This window comes from Rhinatrema bivittatum, chromosome 15 (genome assembly GCF_901001135.1).
Source record: "Rhinatrema bivittatum chromosome 15, aRhiBiv1.1, whole genome shotgun sequence".
Lineage (NCBI taxonomy): Eukaryota > Metazoa > Chordata > Amphibia > Gymnophiona > Rhinatrematidae > Rhinatrema > Rhinatrema bivittatum.
Genome location: NC_042629.1, coordinates 64,987,375 through 65,005,115, shown reverse-complemented (window position 1 = coordinate 65,005,115; position 17,741 = coordinate 64,987,375). Strand labels below are relative to the sequence as shown.

The 17,741-nt window shown below is 43.0% G+C and overlaps 1 protein-coding gene across 1 annotated transcript; it reads right to left on the bottom strand.

Moving 5' to 3' along the window:
• Nucleotides 1-211: 211 nt before the first annotated feature.
• LOC115076770 (cysteine-rich motor neuron 1 protein-like) lies at nucleotides 212-12,994 on the bottom strand. Its single transcript, XM_029578632.1, has 5 exons — nucleotides 12,604-12,994; nucleotides 10,896-11,060; nucleotides 8,500-8,664; nucleotides 1,892-2,141; nucleotides 212-703 (listed from the first exon to the last, which is right to left on the bottom strand). Exons 1-4 carry the CDS (start codon nucleotides 12,893-12,895, stop codon nucleotides 1,897-1,899), a joined length of 867 nt encoding a protein of 288 aa, XP_029434492.1. The 5' UTR covers nucleotides 12,896-12,994; the 3' UTR covers nucleotides 212-703; nucleotides 1,892-1,896.
• Between the last annotated feature and the right edge of the window lie 4,747 nt (nucleotides 12,995-17,741).

Here is a 17,741-nt window from a genome sequence, read left to right as displayed (position 1 = left end):
AAGTGGGTTTGTCGTCTCTAATCTGCCATCATTATCTAAGTTTCTCTACAGCCCAGCGCTTGTCTCCTCATGGGATTATAACTATAGCATCATTTGTTTGGGGAGGTCATGTAAATGGAGTTTTATTCTCGGTTCCAAATCACAGAAAACCCTAAAATACAAGTCTGGTTTTATTCTCAATACAACATTTATCAACCCCCTACATCAAGACTGATTTTAACAGTTTTATAGTAATTACAAGTTCAATTATAGATTCTTTCATGCAAAATTTCACCATTCCATACATGGGTATGAACAGAACACTTTAATGTGGAAAGAATGTTCTTATGTTCTTAAGAATTTATAACTTCACATTAAAATTTGACATAGAAGCAGAGGGTGAAATTAATTAGATCATTAAACAATAAATGATTATGCTGTCCTGCGCAGCTAAATGTGGCGCATAAACCCCAGGCAGAGGCCTAGGTAGCTACTGTTGCATAGCTCATCCCGTGAAAAGCAAGCTTTCCATAGGCTGACCACTGACCACCACTTTTGAGCAGTCAGGACTGTCCACCCTTATTTTCTCTAAGTGAGGTCTCATTTGTTCCATCTGATTCATTGAGGCAGTGGGTTGGGAGATCCTGCTGGTCAGCGTCCATCAATGAGAAGTGTGAAAGCCATTCTCTTCTTCACATGGGTGCAGAATAACATGTCCTCTCGCCTTTGGGAAAGAGAACGAGAGAATGTTACCACAGGCAATCATTTTACAATGGTTAACGAAGACGTTGTAGAGGGCTCTTGTGGGAATCCAACCGTGTGTCTACCTTTACATAAACTCCTACCTCAGATGTTTCCTAGATAGGTGGATCCATGACTTTAGAGCTTGTCACTCAGTTCAGATTGGTTAGCCGCTATCCCAAAGCATTGTGGGAGTTCCCAAAGCATGCTGGGAATTTACTGCCCTGGAATTCACCCCAGGAGAGTGGAGCTTCCAGTTTGAAACAGGATGAGTAAGTCTGCTGGCAGAATATCTTTAACGGGGTAGTTTTGAATTGTCTGAATTGTTTGCAATGTAAACTGGCACTTTTTATTCGTGGTGCTGCTGAGAGTTTTCATAAAGGAACCACCCTTAGTGTTTGGGGTCCTGTGTTAGCTGCTATACATCTGCATGGCTTCTATCCCCTCCTTTGGAGCAAAATATATTTGGAACTCTGCTGTGAAAGGAATGAGGGTTGTCTTGGAATAACCAAGATTCACCCCACAGAAGCCTGAATGCTGTAAAATGTCTATGTTACAAAAATAGCCGAATACCTGGAGATATTCATAATGGGGCAGATCTTTAAACTTGCGCGCGGGCGTAGATTTGTTCACGCAATCCGGCATGAACAAATCTGTGCCCGATTTTATAACATACGCTTGCTGCTGCGCACATGTTAGAAAATCCGGGGTCTGCGCACGCAAGGGGGTGCACAATTGTGCAACTTGCGTGCGCCGAGCTGCGTAGCCTTCCTCCGTTCCCTCCGAGGCCGCTCCAAAATCGGAGCTCAACTCTCTCCCCCCAGGATCCAGCCTCAAGAGCTATCAATGGATCCCTCTTCCCCTGGGCCATGCCCTGTGTCAGTAAAGTAATGGGATTGTTGGGATACTCCACTTGAGTTTATAGGAATAAAGGTTACCAGATATGTACAACATGATATCTTTTTAAAGGACTAGCAATCCATTTCTTGTCTAGCCTACGGGAGCTGAACTCCCTTCTTCAGGTCAAAACCATTGCTGAGAAAAAGGTACTTTGACCCAATTAAAGGAGCATCAAAAGCTTGTCAAGAAATGGATTAAGTCAGTCCAATTTCAAGGCATCATCTTTTTTGAACTTCTGTAGAGAAGTGAAGAAAAGAGAAAAAAACTTTACCTGGTTTACTGCTTTGGAACACAATAAAACAGATCACAGCAATCTCCTGGAAATCCTGTTGCATTCCGGTAGGTTATTTTTCTCTCTCTATATGAGCAGTCGGGGCATTTATCAAAGTCACAGGTGCAGAACCTGGGGACAGTGGGGCAGCACTCCCCGAATGGGGTATATGTTGGGGTGATGACAGAGTCATTGGAACACTTCACCTCTGGCAGCTCTGGACAAGTGACATTGGCGCATTTCAGGCTTACTGATGACAAAAGCACAGAAATGTCACATTAGTCTTGCAGCACTGGGGTAGAATCAAACTATTCGGGCTTGTGGTTTATTCACAAGGAAGGTGGAATTGGTCAGTCTGAGGCACAGTATGTCCGGGTCCAGTTATGCTATTCTGAAATTTGCAGTAATTTATAATAATCAAGCAATGGCTTCCTTCAGCAGTGCACTGCACTTTCCAGTGAGCACATAATAAGGCCCAGCTGTACCGGACCTCGCAAATGCCAGTAACACATTTAGTAAAATCAGTGATAGCGTGGTGAAATAATAATTGCAGGGTCCTTGCAGGTCTCATAGGCACAAGCTAAATATCAGCAATGAGAAGCAAAGCCCAAAGCAAAAAATTAATTATTGCAACGAAGAAAAGAAAAGTAACATTTGTATTGTTTGGTTATAGGTTTTTACTGTATGGCGAGCTCTGTGTAAATACAAAGGCCCAGCTGGATCAGGTCTGGGGAATAAAACTCAACTTATTACCTGGAAGGGAGGGGGCCCCAGTGAACGTGGAGTAACGGGGCCCCAGGGTACTTGGGCCAGGCCTGCTTTTGGATACACGAGGAATCCATTTCAAGTTGTTGCTAACTAATTTTAGATTATGAAGGGCCAAATATATTTGCCCCTTCCCACCACCCTTTTTGCTAAAAACAGTTTGGGAAAACCTTTTGCGTGGTCTCTGACCTCCGGATTCCTGACCTCCCTCAGTTTCGGGCTGATACAGAAAGAAGTGCTGGAGAGCCGGCGAGCGCCTGCTCTGCCGACGCGCGCACAGGCCAGTGTCCTGGGCGCGCGATTCAGTATCGCCCGTATGCAAATGAGGGCCCGCTGTAAAAGAAGGCGCTAGGGACACTAGCGCGTCCCTAGCGCCTTCTTTGTGACAGGAGCGTCGGCTGTCAGCGGGTTTGACAGCCGACGCTCAATTTTACCGTCGTCTGTTCTCGAACCTTCTGACAGCCACGGGTTCGGTAAATGGATGCCGGCAAAATTGAGCGTCCGTCTTCCAACCTGCGGACCGCGGGCAGATTTTTTAATTTATTTAATTTATTTTTTTTATTTTTAATTTTTTTAAATTTTTGGGGCCTCCAACTTAATATCGCTATGATATTAAGTCGGCGGGTGTACAGAAAAGCAGTTTTTTCTGCTTTTCTCTACACTTTCCTGGTGCCGGCCGAAATTAAAAAGTGCGGCTTCGCTGCACATTTTGCTTTCTGTATCGTGCGGGAATGACTAATAGGCCCATAAACATGCATTTGCATGTTGCAGGCGCTATTAGTTTCGTGGGGGGGGGAGGGGGGTGGCCGTGCGTTTTCGACGCGCTATTACTCCTTACTGTATAAGGGGTAAAAGTAGCGCATCGAAAACGTGTGGCCAAACGCGGGCTAACAGTGCGCTCCACTGGAGCACACTTTACTGTATCGGCCCATTTGTAGGAAAATAGAGGATATATTATTTATTTATTTTTATTTATTTAGCGTTTTTCTATACCGGCATTCATGATTAGAAACCACATCATGCCGGTTTACATAAAACAAGGGGTGAGAACAAGAAACGAAAAACATGTGCAAGGAGAACAAAAGTTACATTACAACAGGGTCTTAAAACTGGGAAGAGAAATTAGAATAAGAGAGACGAACGGAAGAGATTAAAATATTTACATTATTTACATTATGATATGTTTTGGTATGTTTTGATATTACTGGCCAAAAAGATACTGGAATAATGGACATAGGAAGTCATTTTAAAAGAGTTATACACATAAATGCAACATACTATCGTAGCAATTTTCAAATGCCATTTACTAGTGTAAAATATGCTTACATGTGTATAACCTCTGGACAATTCAATGGTATATGTTGTAGCAATTTTCAAAAGCCACCTACACAGGTAAAATGCATTTATACACGTAAAACCCAGTTTTAAGAGTATCCATACTTTTTAAGATCAGGCCCATAATCTGCATTATTTTGGTCTTTCAAATAATCTGATTAAATGTTCAAAATATATCTTTACTGGTTAACCCCATATTTACTTATCCAAGTTATATCGACCTGTTCTTTGTAAGACATTTACTTGTCAATGTTATTGTTCTGTTAAAATGTAAACCGAATTGATCAGTAATTCTGTTATTGGAAAGTCGGTATATAAAAATGCTAAATAAATAAATAAATAAAATGTAATAACCTGTTATTAGTTACCATAATTAATTTACCATAACAGCACACTTTCTTTGATGGGATGAATGCATTCCTTGCACGCGATGAGATAAATGGAATGGAATAAATGCGCGCACGCAGCTTGGGAAGGCAGTAGGTTGTGCAGATAGTGAAATGATCGCTCGGAGTAATGTAGAATGCACACGGAGCTGGAGGGATGCATACAGTACGCACAGCATGGGAGGTACAAGCCAACAGTGAAAGAGTCCAGTTTTGGAAGTCAGTCTTCAGCTCATCTTGCTTGCCTCTTATTCCCTGCTGACTTAGCAATGAATGGGGAGAGAGGCTGGAGGGGTGGTTGCAGCATCATCTTACCCTGGGTCAGGTTGGGCACTGGTTCCCAGGCAGCAGTGGCTTGTAGAACCTTATCTCTTCAGCTGAATTGAGCAGCAGCTCTGGGACAGCAGTAGTGTGGGGCATCCCCCTTGTTAAAAAATACCATCCTAGAAGCACAGTCCAGATGTATTCCACACATTAAAAAAGGTGGAAAGAAGGCAAAACGATTACCGGCATGGTTAAAAGGGGAGGTGAAAGAAGCTATTTTAGCCAAAAGATCTTCATTCAAAACTTGGAAGAAAGATCCAACAGAAGAAAATAGGATAAAGCATAAGCGTTGGCAAATTAAATGTAAGACATTGATAAGACAGGCTAAGAGAGAATTTGAAAAGAAGTTGGCCGTAAAGGCAAAAACTCAGAATAAAAACGTTTAAAAATATATCCGAAGCAGAAAGCCTGTGAGGGAGTCAGTTGAACCATTAGATGATCGAGGGGTTAAAGGGGCACTTAGAGAAGATAAGGCCACCGTGGAAAGATTAAATGATTTCTTTGCTTCGTTGTTTACTAAAGAGTATGTTGGGGAGATACCCGTTCCGGAGAAGGTTTTCATGGGTAATGCTTCAGATGGACAGAACCAAATCACGGTGAACCTAGAAGATGTAGTAGGCCTGATTGACAAATTGAAGAGTAGTAAATCACCTGGACTGGATGGTATACACCCCAGGGTTCTAAAGGAACTAAAAAATGAAATTTCAGACCTATTAGTAAAAATTTGTAACCTATCATTAAAATCATCCATTGTACCTGAAGACTGGAGGATAGCTAATGTAGCACCAATATTTAAAAAGGGCTCCAGGGGCAATATGGGAAACTACAGACCAGTTAGCCTGACTTCAGTGCCAGGAAAAATAGTGGAAAGTGTTCTAAGCATCAAAATCACAGAACATATAGAAAGACATGGTTTAATGGAACAAAGTCAGCATGGCTTTACTCAAGGCAAGTCTTGCCTCACAAATCTGCTTCACTTTTTTGAAGGAGTTAATAAACATGTGGATAAAGGTGAACCGGTAGATGTACTGTACTTGGATTTTCAGAAGGCGTTTGATATATTTCCACATGAGAGGCTTCTAGGCAAAGTAAAATGTCATGGTATAGGTGGCGATGTCCTTTCGTGCATTACAAACTGACTAAAAGACAGGAAACAGAGAGTAGGATTAAATGGACAATTTTCTCAGTGGAAGGGAGTGGGCAGTGGAGTGCCTCAGGGATCTGTATTGAGACCCTTACTTTTCAATATATTTATAAATTATCTGGAAAGAAATACTACGAGTGAGGTAATCAAATTTGCAGATGATACAAAATTGTTCAGAGTAGTTAAATCACAAGCAGATTGTGATAAATTGCAGGAAGACCCTGTGAGGCTGGAAAATTGGGCATCCAAATGGCAGGTGAAATTTAATGTGGATAAGTGCAAGGTGATGCATATAGGGAAAAATAACCCATGCTATAGTTACACAATGTTAGGTTCCTTATTAGGTGCTACAACCCAAGAAAGAGATCTAGGCGTCATAGTGGATAACACATTGAAATCGTCGGTTCAGTGTGCTGCAGCAGTCAAAAAAGCAAACAGAATGTTTATTTATTTATTTATTTTTAATTTTTATATACCGATGTTCCTGTATACAATACATATCGCACCGGTTTACATGGAACTGAACTGTCGCCTCAGGGGCGGAATACATTGGAACAGGTTGACAAAGAACGTGTAGGGAGAACATTCAAAATGTTGGGAATTATTAGGAAGGGAATGGAGAATAAAACAGAAAATGTCATAATGCCTCAGTGTCGCTCCATGGTGAGACCGCACCTAGAATACTGTGTACAATCCTGGTCGCCGCATCTTAAAAAAAGATATAATTGCGATGGAGAAGGTACAGAGAAGGGCACCAAAATGATAAGGGGAATGGAACAGCTCCCCTATGAGGAAAGACTAAAGAGGTTAGGACTTTTCAGCTTGGAGAAGAGACGGCTGAGGGGGGATATGATAGAGGTGTTTAAAATCATGAGAGGTCTAGAACGGGTAGACGTGAATCGGTTATTTACTCTTTCGGATAGTAGAAAGACTAGGGGACACTCCATGAAGTTAGCATGGGGCACATTTAAAACTAATCGGAGAAAGTTCTTTTTTACTCAACGCACAATTAAACTCTGGAATTTGTTGCCAGAGGATGTGGTTAGTGCAGTTAGTGTAGCTGGGTTTAAAAAAGGATTGGATAAGTTCTTGGAGGAGAAGTCCATTACCTGCTATTAATTAAGTTGACTTAGAAAATAGCCACTGCTATTACTAGCAATGGCAGTGGCAGATTCCCGATGAAGACCGGCCCGGGGATTTGCGGGCCAGGCCAGCCCAGGAGATACCACGTGGTCTGCCGAGCTCGGCTCTGTCACGGCCGCGCTTGGCAGACCATGTGATTAGTGCGACCGGCCCACTGAGGGATGCCCAATCCCCTGATAGGCCAATCTGCCCCGAGCAACGGTAACATGGAATAGACTTAGTTTTTGGGTACTTGCCAGGTTCTTATGGCCCGGATTGGCCACTGTTGGAAACAGGATGCTGGGCTTCGTGGACCCTTGGTCTGACCCAGTATGGCATGTTCTTATGTTCTTATGTTCTTAAGTTGCTCCCAGAAAGTGCATAGATTACTCCTGTCCATGATCTCTGAACTCTGTATCATCTATAAGTCATTGCATTACTTTTCTGGTCTCGTTTTCCACTGGCTTGAGGGTGGGGCAAGAAGTGCAGCTCTAGGGTTTCGGGGGAGGAAGTAGCCATGCTGCCTGAGGACAGGAGAAGGGGGGAGGGTCAGTGACACATGGGAGAGCACAGTTCTAAATCAGGAATCCCTCAGCTAAGAGCTGGAAAGTCGGCCTGTATCACGGAATGACTGTACAGTGCGCAGAAAACGGGATAAATGTATGAGAAAACAGACAAATACAGAATGATGATCACAGCCCTCGCATAGCCCTAGGATGAATTTCTACAGGGAGCTCTTTTAGAAACAGACATTATTTTTGCTATCAGCATGAAGAGTAACAGTTAAGAAAGTATACAAGGTCATGCACTGATTTAATTATTTATTTTAAAAATCGTATTATCCGCAAATCCTATATTGTTCAATGAGCATTACACATAGTACATTCAAATAATAAAACACAGACAATTACAACAATAAAAACATAAAATTACAATTACCATCATACAAGATAATCATATCAGTGGGACTAATCAAGTAAACTTCAAGAAGAGTAAGGCTGAGTAAATAATGAGTAATAAGATTTTAATTTTTTAGTTTCTAGATAGCTCTAAAGGAAGTACGGTATATTCACTGTGTGCGATCTCCAATGGAGAATGCTCTTCATCTCGTATGTTGGAATCTCAGATCTTGACTGGAGGGAATACCCAATAGCCTTCCGAATGTAAAGAACGGGTGTGTATATACAATGAGACCTTGTTGGATAAACTGCCACGCTCAGTCACTATAAATCGCTTTATGTGCTAAAGTAGCTTAAATTGAGAACGCTACATAATTGGAAGCCCATGCCGGGTTTGTGTATGAAGGTTCACATCATCCCCTCATTTTAAACCACAAATCATTTTTACAGCTGTATTCTGGACAAGTTGCAAAACTTTAAATAGTCATTTTGGTAAACCTATGAACAATGAGTTACGATAATCCACTGGACTCAATACAATTCTCTCTTCTGCTAAAGCCATAGTTTTGTACCAGCAAAGACGGGAGGAAGCAAATAAGTCACCTACCAACTGCTCTGATGTTTCCTACTTACCCAGGACGGCGTCGCACTCTTTCTGGTCTCTGAACATGTATTTAGCTTCGCAATTGCCGGATTCGCATATGCATCGTCCTTCTACTAGGTTGCATCCAGCATTGAAGCAGAATTTGGGCTTGGTCTCAGTCTCAGTCTCAGTCTCAGAGGAGCTTTCATAATAGGCTTCAAAAAGACACAAAGAGAGGCTTTCAGATCTCCTGCTCCTCTCTTTAAAAGTATGAATGCTCTGCTGCAATGCCAAATGAGTTAAGATGTTGGAAGGGCTTGCAGAGTGCAGAATTTCAGGAGCTTCCTGGCCTGTGATACTGGAGCGATGTAAGGATTAACCCAGTAATAACACTGTATGAGTTTCAAGACCAAGGCGCTCCCTTTCTTCAGATGTGAGACGCTGCTTCCATTTACTGCCTGCATTGCTGGGAGTGCTCTCCTTTCCGTAGCCTACGCACATAACCCCAAAGGAGTCAGAGGCTTAACCCAGGGCTGGAGCAAGGCTGTTAGGCACCCTAGGCAAACTTTCGGTCTCAGGCCCTCTTCTTACACACCTGCCTATTGCCAGCAGCTCTGGCCCAGCATCCCCCCCGCTTTCATCCTGCTCAACGTCTATCGCTTGCTCTCTTCTCGTTCTCTGCCAAGCTCTGCATTCCCATACCATTGCCCCCTATCCAAAGTGGCCGGCATCCCTTCTCTCTATCGCCTTCTCCCCCTACCCCAGTATCCTCATTCTCCTCTTCACTCCCTGCTCAGCACAGCAGCATCAGCCTCAATCTCTCGGCCCCGTTTTGCAGTGCCCAGCATCCTCCCTCCAAACCCTGTCTGACCAGCATCTTCTCTCTGTCTCTATGTCAGCCTTACCTGCCCAGCACCTTCCATCTCTGTCCCCGCCCCCCGCTCCCCAGCTTCCTTTCTGTCTCTACCCCCAACATCTACCCAGCATCCACTCGCTTCGCTCTTCAGGGGCCAATCCTGAGAAGGGGCCAGGCAGCCCCCGGAGGTTTTTGCCGCCCCCCCCCCCCAACTAATTTGGCACCTAGGTGACTACATAGTTTGCCAATGGAAGGAACCGGTCCTGCTTAACAAGACTGAAGTATGATTTGGCTATGCAGATACTTTTGCCACTTACCTAATGATCGCAAGAAAGCATATAATATGGGATGAAAAAAACCTATCCCCGTGCAGTTTGATTGCATTGTTTCTTCTTCTATGTGCATTGTTTGGTTGCTTGTTTACCCCTGGATATACCAAGATGGTGATAGCTTCTGGGGACACACTTGACCTTTACATAATAACCACCCCCCGTGAACTGTAACGTTATAATGCTTTGAACTGACACTGTTTTTGTCCTAGGTTCTCAAGTTCGCCTGTTGATTTGTTCCTGCGCTTTCCTATTAGTTTGTTGTACCCCCTACCCACTCCCCTGTTTTTTTGTAATTTCCTTCCTATAGTTCTATGTGAACCGATATGATGTTTCGACTAATATCGGTATAAAAGACCCTTTAAATAAATAAATAAATAAATAACCAGGACTGTGCTCATTAACCTCATAAATACTAAAAATGAATTCATTTAAAAAATGTGTATCCTGCCTATTCCCAGTTTTGCTGTGTCATATAGTTGCAAGAAAATAAACTGGATGGTTGTTTCTCAAATGGATGCCGTGGTTTTATTTTGGGAGATGATGGAGGGTGGAAGGGACAACCAATGCCTACCCACCTTGGGAAAACCCCTGCTGATTATGAGACACAGTGCAGTGGCAGATTACACAAGGAACTGAGAGGTTCTCTCTTGTGTCCGCAGATCTACCAGGTTAAAGGTCATCTGGCCACGGGTCACCAGAACAGACTACAGTCCAGCAGAAAGTAGAGAGACTATTGGCAAAGACCCAAGCACAGGCTGAGACTGCAAGAAGACAGAGCATAACTTTGTTCTCCCTGGGCAAACATATTAAAATGGGAAACCTGGCATTTCTAATATTATTATATCAGATCAAGTACGTAGATGAGAGTCTTTCTACCGTATGAAAAATCATTTATAAGTTAATTTATGAGGGTTACGCCAAATTGCAGACCTGTTGCTGAGGCGATGAGATGCTGTGAGGCCCATGCTTAAACGGCCCGGCAGGGCTGACATCGTCGGACGGCACCGAGGGTTCCTACCGCAGGGCCCAGATAAGGTGTACATGCATGCGTGCGTGCATCTAGGGGGCCTGATGGCGGGCAGCAATGAGATGGCGGCATCAACCCAGATTGATACGCTGAGTTGGCACGAATGTCACATGGCTGCTGCTGGGTGAGTGCTGCTGGTTGGGGGCCTGCCCTGTGACTGGCAATTGTTATAAGAAATAAGAATTACAATAAACGTTGTTAGACTATAAATGTCTATAAAATAAATCCTACCCCAATCGGAGAGTGTGGATTTCCTGCAGGTTGGTTCGTCTGAATACGAGAAGTAGTCGACGCAGGTACGGATGGTCGTACAGTCGCAGCCACCCATCCGAATCAGACAACCATACACTGGGGGGCAGTTTTCATCATCGTCCATCCAGTAGTTACCAGATGCAGCTTTTTGAATAAAAGCACACATACCAAAGATCTTATTAAATGTCACACTCCTTCAAGGGCACATAGCAAATGTACATGACAATAAGTGATTGGAAGTATTCAGATTTATGCAAGTATAACCCATGATTGCTAGCTAAAATGCTTTTCAAGTGGAATTTGTAATGTTTTGTGTTGTTCTTATCGGAGCATGCGTCAGTTTTACATGAGTCACTTCTTGGAGAGCATTGCAACAGGCAACATTTATTTATTTATTTATTTAACAGTTTTATATACCGAAGTTCTAGTAACAAAGTTACTAATCAATTCGGTTTACATTACAACAGTAAAATTGACAGTATATAGAATAATGTCTTACAGAGAACAACATCTCCTTCTTCAGCAAGCAGCTCTAGAGGACCCAGCTTCCTAGAGGAGCTCTAGGGAGGGAAATGCCAAGTGTTTTATTGGGATTCCTCTCGCTGACGCATGGGGCAAGCCCTCCTTATGGGAGTCCCATGGAGTTGCATCACTCCTCTGTATAGTGAGACCTCAGGTATGATCAGCATTGCATCAGACATCAGGATTATGCATTGATGAACTGACAGTTTTGGGATCTTATTGAACTAGAGCTTTTGCTTGCTGTGTCATATACAGTTCTTGCAAGAAAATAAACTGGATGGTTGCTTCTCAAATGGATTCCGTGGTTTTATTTTAGGAGATGCATGAGAGCATGGAGGGTGGAAGGGACAACCAATGGCTACCCACCTTGGAAAACCCCTGCTGATTATGAGACACAGTGCAGTGGGTAGGCATTGTTGTCCCTTCCACCCTCCATGCTCTCATGCATCTCCTAAAATAAAACCAACCAACTCCCTCACAAGTTTCTTGCTTTGGATATATTTTAAAAAGTTTTTATTATGAGTTTTTGCCTCTATGGCCAACTTCATTTCAAATTCTCTCTTCGCCTGTCTTATCAATGTTTTACACTTAACTTGACAATGCTTATGCTTTATCCTATTTTCTTCAGATGGATCCTTCTTCCAATTTTTGAAGGATTTTGTTTGGCTAAAATAGCCTCTTTCACCTCACCTTTTAACCATGCCGGTAATCGTTTTGCTTTCGTTCCACTTTTTTAAATGCGTAGAGTGCACATTCGACTGAAGTAAGAGACCGTGCATTTTCCATAGCAGGTCCTAAATTATGGAAGTCAATGCCTGATATGTTACGTACTTTAACCAATATGAAGAGATTCAAATGTGAGTTGAAAACATGGTTGTTTAAAAAGACACATAAGCTTACTTGAGAGAGATAGAGAATATCATTTGTAGAGCTATGAATAGAATTATTAATGATGGGAAAATTTGATGTTATGTATATGTTGGAAATGAGAGGGATTAAATAGACAATTTGTAGTGTATTGATTATTTTAGTTGATGTTTATCATCTTATTTTATAAATGTTTTTTCTTTTATATTGATATGATGAAGGTTATCTGTAACTTGTTGTGATCTAAATATGGAATGATGGTATCTAAAATGTTTAAATAAATACAAGAGGCACCTACCTCCATATTTGCAGATTCCGATGTCTGGAATTTCAACATTTCCCGTCCCGTTCACAGCTGCACACCTGTAGCGAAAGTCACAGTATCCCAGTTCCCAGTTCTCACCCCCACAGGGCTCCCACATTTGTTTGGCGCATTGTCTGCAGCATCCACATGGATCGGTTGCTGCGCGTCCAGGGCAGGAAATGGGTCTGGGAGGGCACTTACTTTTGTCACACTCTGTGCAATTAAAAGCCAGAAGTTCATGTGCTGCACACGTTAAGATGAGGCAGAAAAACAAACCTGAACCCATTGCTAAATGCTAGAGAACGTTGAATAATGGGTTTGATAGCGCTTATAAAATTGCCCTCTTATATGAAGGGAATGAAAGAGTTGTGCTGATCTCTGTCCCGTTACTGCGAACAGAAAGAGTTGCTTGCCCTTATATTGGTTTCAAATGTGAACAGATGCCAAAGTTTGTGAGGCAAAGTACAATGTCCAAGAGACCAATCTGTGTTAGAAAGACCTTCAGACTATTGCAGTGCTATAGGACATCAGATTAGATTTAAGCTTCAGGCAAGAAAGTCCAAAACATTTGTAAACCAGTTTGCTTGGTTCATTTTGAACCCGAGCTGTTTTGGGGCAAGGATGTAACTTCCTGCAGTTTCAGGAAGGATCAAACATGTGGAAGTAAACTCAGCAAAAAATGCTTTGGGACATTCACCTATAAAGGGTTGGTTACATTTATGAATTGAGCAAAATTTACTCCTGCACACAAGTCCCAGAAGGAATGGGGTACATACCCTCGTTCTGCTTTCCCTGTTATTCAGAACCATCATACTGGGCTTGCTAGACTAATATTTTATTAAGCCTCCACTGCATAGGTCCGATCTACTATTTTCTCTTATTTTTGCTTTTTTTGTTTGTTGTATGAACCTAAGATTTCTCATGGCTCTTATCTTTCATCCTAAAACCTTCCCCTTCCTTTCCCAGACAGAGAGCCATGTTTCCCATTACTCTTCTTCAGCATTTCTCTAAATTCCTTTCAGATCAACTCATATCTGAAAAAGAAAGTAGACACCGGCATCAGTTCCCACTATTCTAACTAGAAAGTGAAATCTTTCTCTCCCTCGTTACTTGATCTACCGAACCTTCGGCGTCCTTCCAGTCCGCATGTAGATTCGCCATGATCTGCATCTTTCTGGAAGTCGACACCAACCTTGCTTCCTCCTTTGTCATACAGCTGTGCTACACGATTGTCATATCATATCTAGGAATAAACCTGTTTTATCACTCCGATTATTCGTTCTTTATGATAAAATACTAATAGGGATGAAAACAATGGTGGATTCTATGAAAATAATCCTTTTAAATTCGACAATCAAATAATTGAATTCCATTCTGTTTCTGCATTTAGACCATATGGTTGCACTGCTTTTATTTTTTCTGCAATTTTTCTGCATGTCCTCCTGTTCTCGGCACGACTTACGACTTCTCGTTCTCCGACCTGCTATTCGAATTCCATACCTCCAGTCCCATAGTGTTAGGGCGTTCCCCGGCATCCTCCACACAATGAACCTTCATTTCAGAATCGCCCCGGATTCCCGCTCTCCAGGCCTTATTCATCAATGGGTGGGGACAGCTGCCTCTCCACTTGGCTGTGGTCAGTCCTTTGTAGGTGGAAACCTCTCCTCTCCTCAGGCTCCTCCCCTATAGTAAATTAGCAATTAAAATGAACTAGTCCCGTTACTGAGGGCTCCAAATGTACCCCAGCTCTCTCTCTCTCTATATATATATATATATATATTTAAAGTTCCATATTCAAAAGCCATTCAGATGGATAACGTATCAGTCTAAATGGTGTACACGGTTATATTTAGCAGGGTTTATCAGGCTGACTTTAGGGCAGCCCTATGACGTGACTAAAGTTAGCCAGTTAACTAGCCGAGCTGCTCAATGGCTGAATATGAACCTCATGATTTATCAAACATTTACGCATATATGTATATATTTAGCTTATAACTGTCCTTGCTAGTTCAAGGTGTTACATTTAGGCACAGTAGGTACTTCCCTGTCCCCAGAGAGCTTACAATCTATGTCTGTTCCTGAGGAAATGGAGGTTTCTATGAAAGGACATGCCTGGAGCAACCTAATGGCCCACGAGACTCAGTGACTACTTGTAATTTGGTTCCCAAACGTGTCCTCGGAGTCCCCAGCCGGGTCAGGTTTTCAGGATTATCCACAGTTGGTAGCAAATATCTCATGCAAATACTCATAGTGGAGATCCTGGAAAGCCTATTGGGTGGAGGACTTTGAAGTCATATTAGGGATTGAACCACTAACCTGGGTGTTGTCACATCTCCCAGTATTATCCAGTCCCAGTACATGCATCCACTTCCTTCTGTAGTAATAAGGGTCAAGAAACAAACTAGAAGTCATATCTTATTATTGAACTAACCGAATATATCTACAACTAGCTTGCAAATAGCTAGTCACAGATGTATTGAGTTAGCCCAGTAAAGAAGAATCACCTACAACTTGTTTCTTGATCCCATATTTTTTATTTCCCTAAAAATTCTAGGATTGCATCTCCATGTCTGTGATGAAGCAAAAGAAGGACTGGATCAGCCTGTTCTGGCTGACCTGGGTGAGGTGGCAGCCTTCTCGGCACCAGTTCTCATTTGCATTTTTTGTTTAACTGAACGGGATAAATTTAGGCTACCCTGAGAAGTCCAACACTGACCTCTGGAGGACAGAGAGGCTTTTATCATCTATCGGCAGTATCTTCTCAGATTGAAAAATCAGTCCCAAGTCCCTATTTGCCTTCGGGAACGTGTGCAAGCTTCAAGGCCAGTGGAATCACTGAGTAGAATAGGTGGCTGCCTAGAGCACCACTGGTCTGGGGCGGCAATAGCATCTTTCTCCTTCCTGTCTGTGCAGCCTGGAAGAGAAAGCGCCGTGGTGTAGGAGAGACCATGCCATTCCCAGCAGAGGTGAGAGCAGTAGTAGCAGAAATAGCAGCAGGAGCAGCGTGGCCTGGGGACCGGAACAAGCAGCACAGCTGAGCAGCCCACTCCAGAAGAAATAACACCAGACCTCTACCTGATCAGCTCTAGGAAGAGGAGCGTCAGCCTCCGCAGGCCTTCGGAAAGAGAAAGAGACGGTACCGGGGGACAGCAGGGACTGAAGAAGGTTGTTACTACTGGGCTTGTGCTTCTGGGGAAGGGGCAGTGAGAGACAGCCTGAGTGTGTATGTATGAGAGAATAGGCATGTCTCTGTGTGTGTATATGAGAGAGAGGGCATGTCTATGTGTGTGTGTATATATATATTTATATATATGATAGAACATGTCTGTGTAGGTGTGTGTAAGGAGAGAGAGAGAGAGGGCATGTCTGTGTCTGTATGTATGAGAGACAGCATGTCTTGTGTGTGTATGTATGATAAAGAGGGAATATCTGTATATGTATGAAAGAAAGCGCATGTCTGTGTGTATGAATGAGAGAGCATGTCTGAGTGTGTGTATATGTGTAATAAACAGGGAATATCTGTATATGTATGACAGAAAGAGCATGTCTGAGTGTGTGTATATGTATGAGAGCACATGTATGTGTGTGTGTATGAAAGTATGAGACGGCATGTCAGTGTGTCTATGAGAGAGAGAGGATATCTGCGTATGTATGAGAGAGAGGGCATCTATGTATGAGAGAGAGGGCAGGTCAGTGCATCTATGAGAGAGAGAGGATATCTGCGTTTGTATGAGAGAGAGGGTATGTCAGTGTATTTATGAGAGAGAGAGGATATCTGCATTTGTATGAGAGAGAGGGCATGTCAGTGTATTTATGAGAGAGAGAGGATATCTGTGTATGTATGAGAGAGACGGCATGTCAGTGTATCTATGAAAGAGAGAGGATATCTGTGTATGTATGAGAGAGAGAGCATGTCAGTGTATCTATGAGAGAGAGAGGATATCTGTGTATGTATGAGAGAGAGGGCATGTCAGTGTATCTATGAGAGAGAGAGAGGATATCTGCATATGTATGAGAGAGAGGGCATGTATATATGAGAGAGAGGGCATGTGTGTTTTTATGAGAGATAGCAGAGCATTTGTAAGCAGCAGCCCTCTCCTCTCCCTCTGCTAATCCACGACAATCTCAGGGCATCTGGAAATAAAAAGATCCCAGGTATGGCCAGCAAGGGATTTTTATTTTAATTAATTGTAATTATTGGGAGCTGTATGATGTATCTGCTGTTCTAAAATAATTTATTTGTATTTGTAAAATTAGTAAGAACATCCAGTAATTTAAAATTCTATTTGTCATCTGTTTTGAAATATCTTTTATTAGTATAGTTTTATACTATTGATAATATATATTTCTTGATGTTATTGTTTTATGAGGAATGGTGATGTTTCCTGTTATGAATTGGTATGGTTGTGAACCCTGAGTCGAGGTGAGTGATGACTCCGCCCAAAGGGAGGAGCCCTGTGGGGACTCACAACGATAGGCGTGGTCTTAGCAGCGTCGGACACAGCTGTAAAGTAGACTTTATTAGGCTGGAAAGAAAAGCAGAACCCACAGAGCGGGGATGTAAACACAGTTCTGAGATATGGTGGTAAACCCGCAGTCAAGATCTGGTAGTGGCCCGCGGAACGGGGTACGCCGAGGATCCTGTGCTGTAGATGGTACTAGCAATGCAGGAGTCCTGAGGAACTGCTGGATGGTGAAGGTGCACTCTGCAGCGCAGAGTGGGCTGAAGGAAGAACAGTAGTGGCCCGAGGCATGGGGTACGCCGTAGGGATTCTCCAGGACAATGGAAGTAGGAGCATAAAAGATGTACTCACAAGGAAGTTCTAGGTAGAGTCCCGAGAAGTGAGTAGTAGATTTTCCAGGCAGGAAGGCCCTCCGAGGAGCTGATAGCCAGGATGCGAAAAGGCCCCAGAGAAGCTGGTACCTAGAGCGTCTAAGTACAGGAGACACAGAAACAAGTCCCAACGAAGTGTAGAATTGAGCAACGATGAATCTCCTTGCTAACTCGTAGAAGGAGAGGGCCGAGTGGTTTAAGTACACCAGCGGGATGACGTCATGCGGTGGGGATGCCCCCGAGGTTCCCGCCATCACGTGTACATAGGAGGCCCTGACGTGCACCCTAAGTTTTGCCG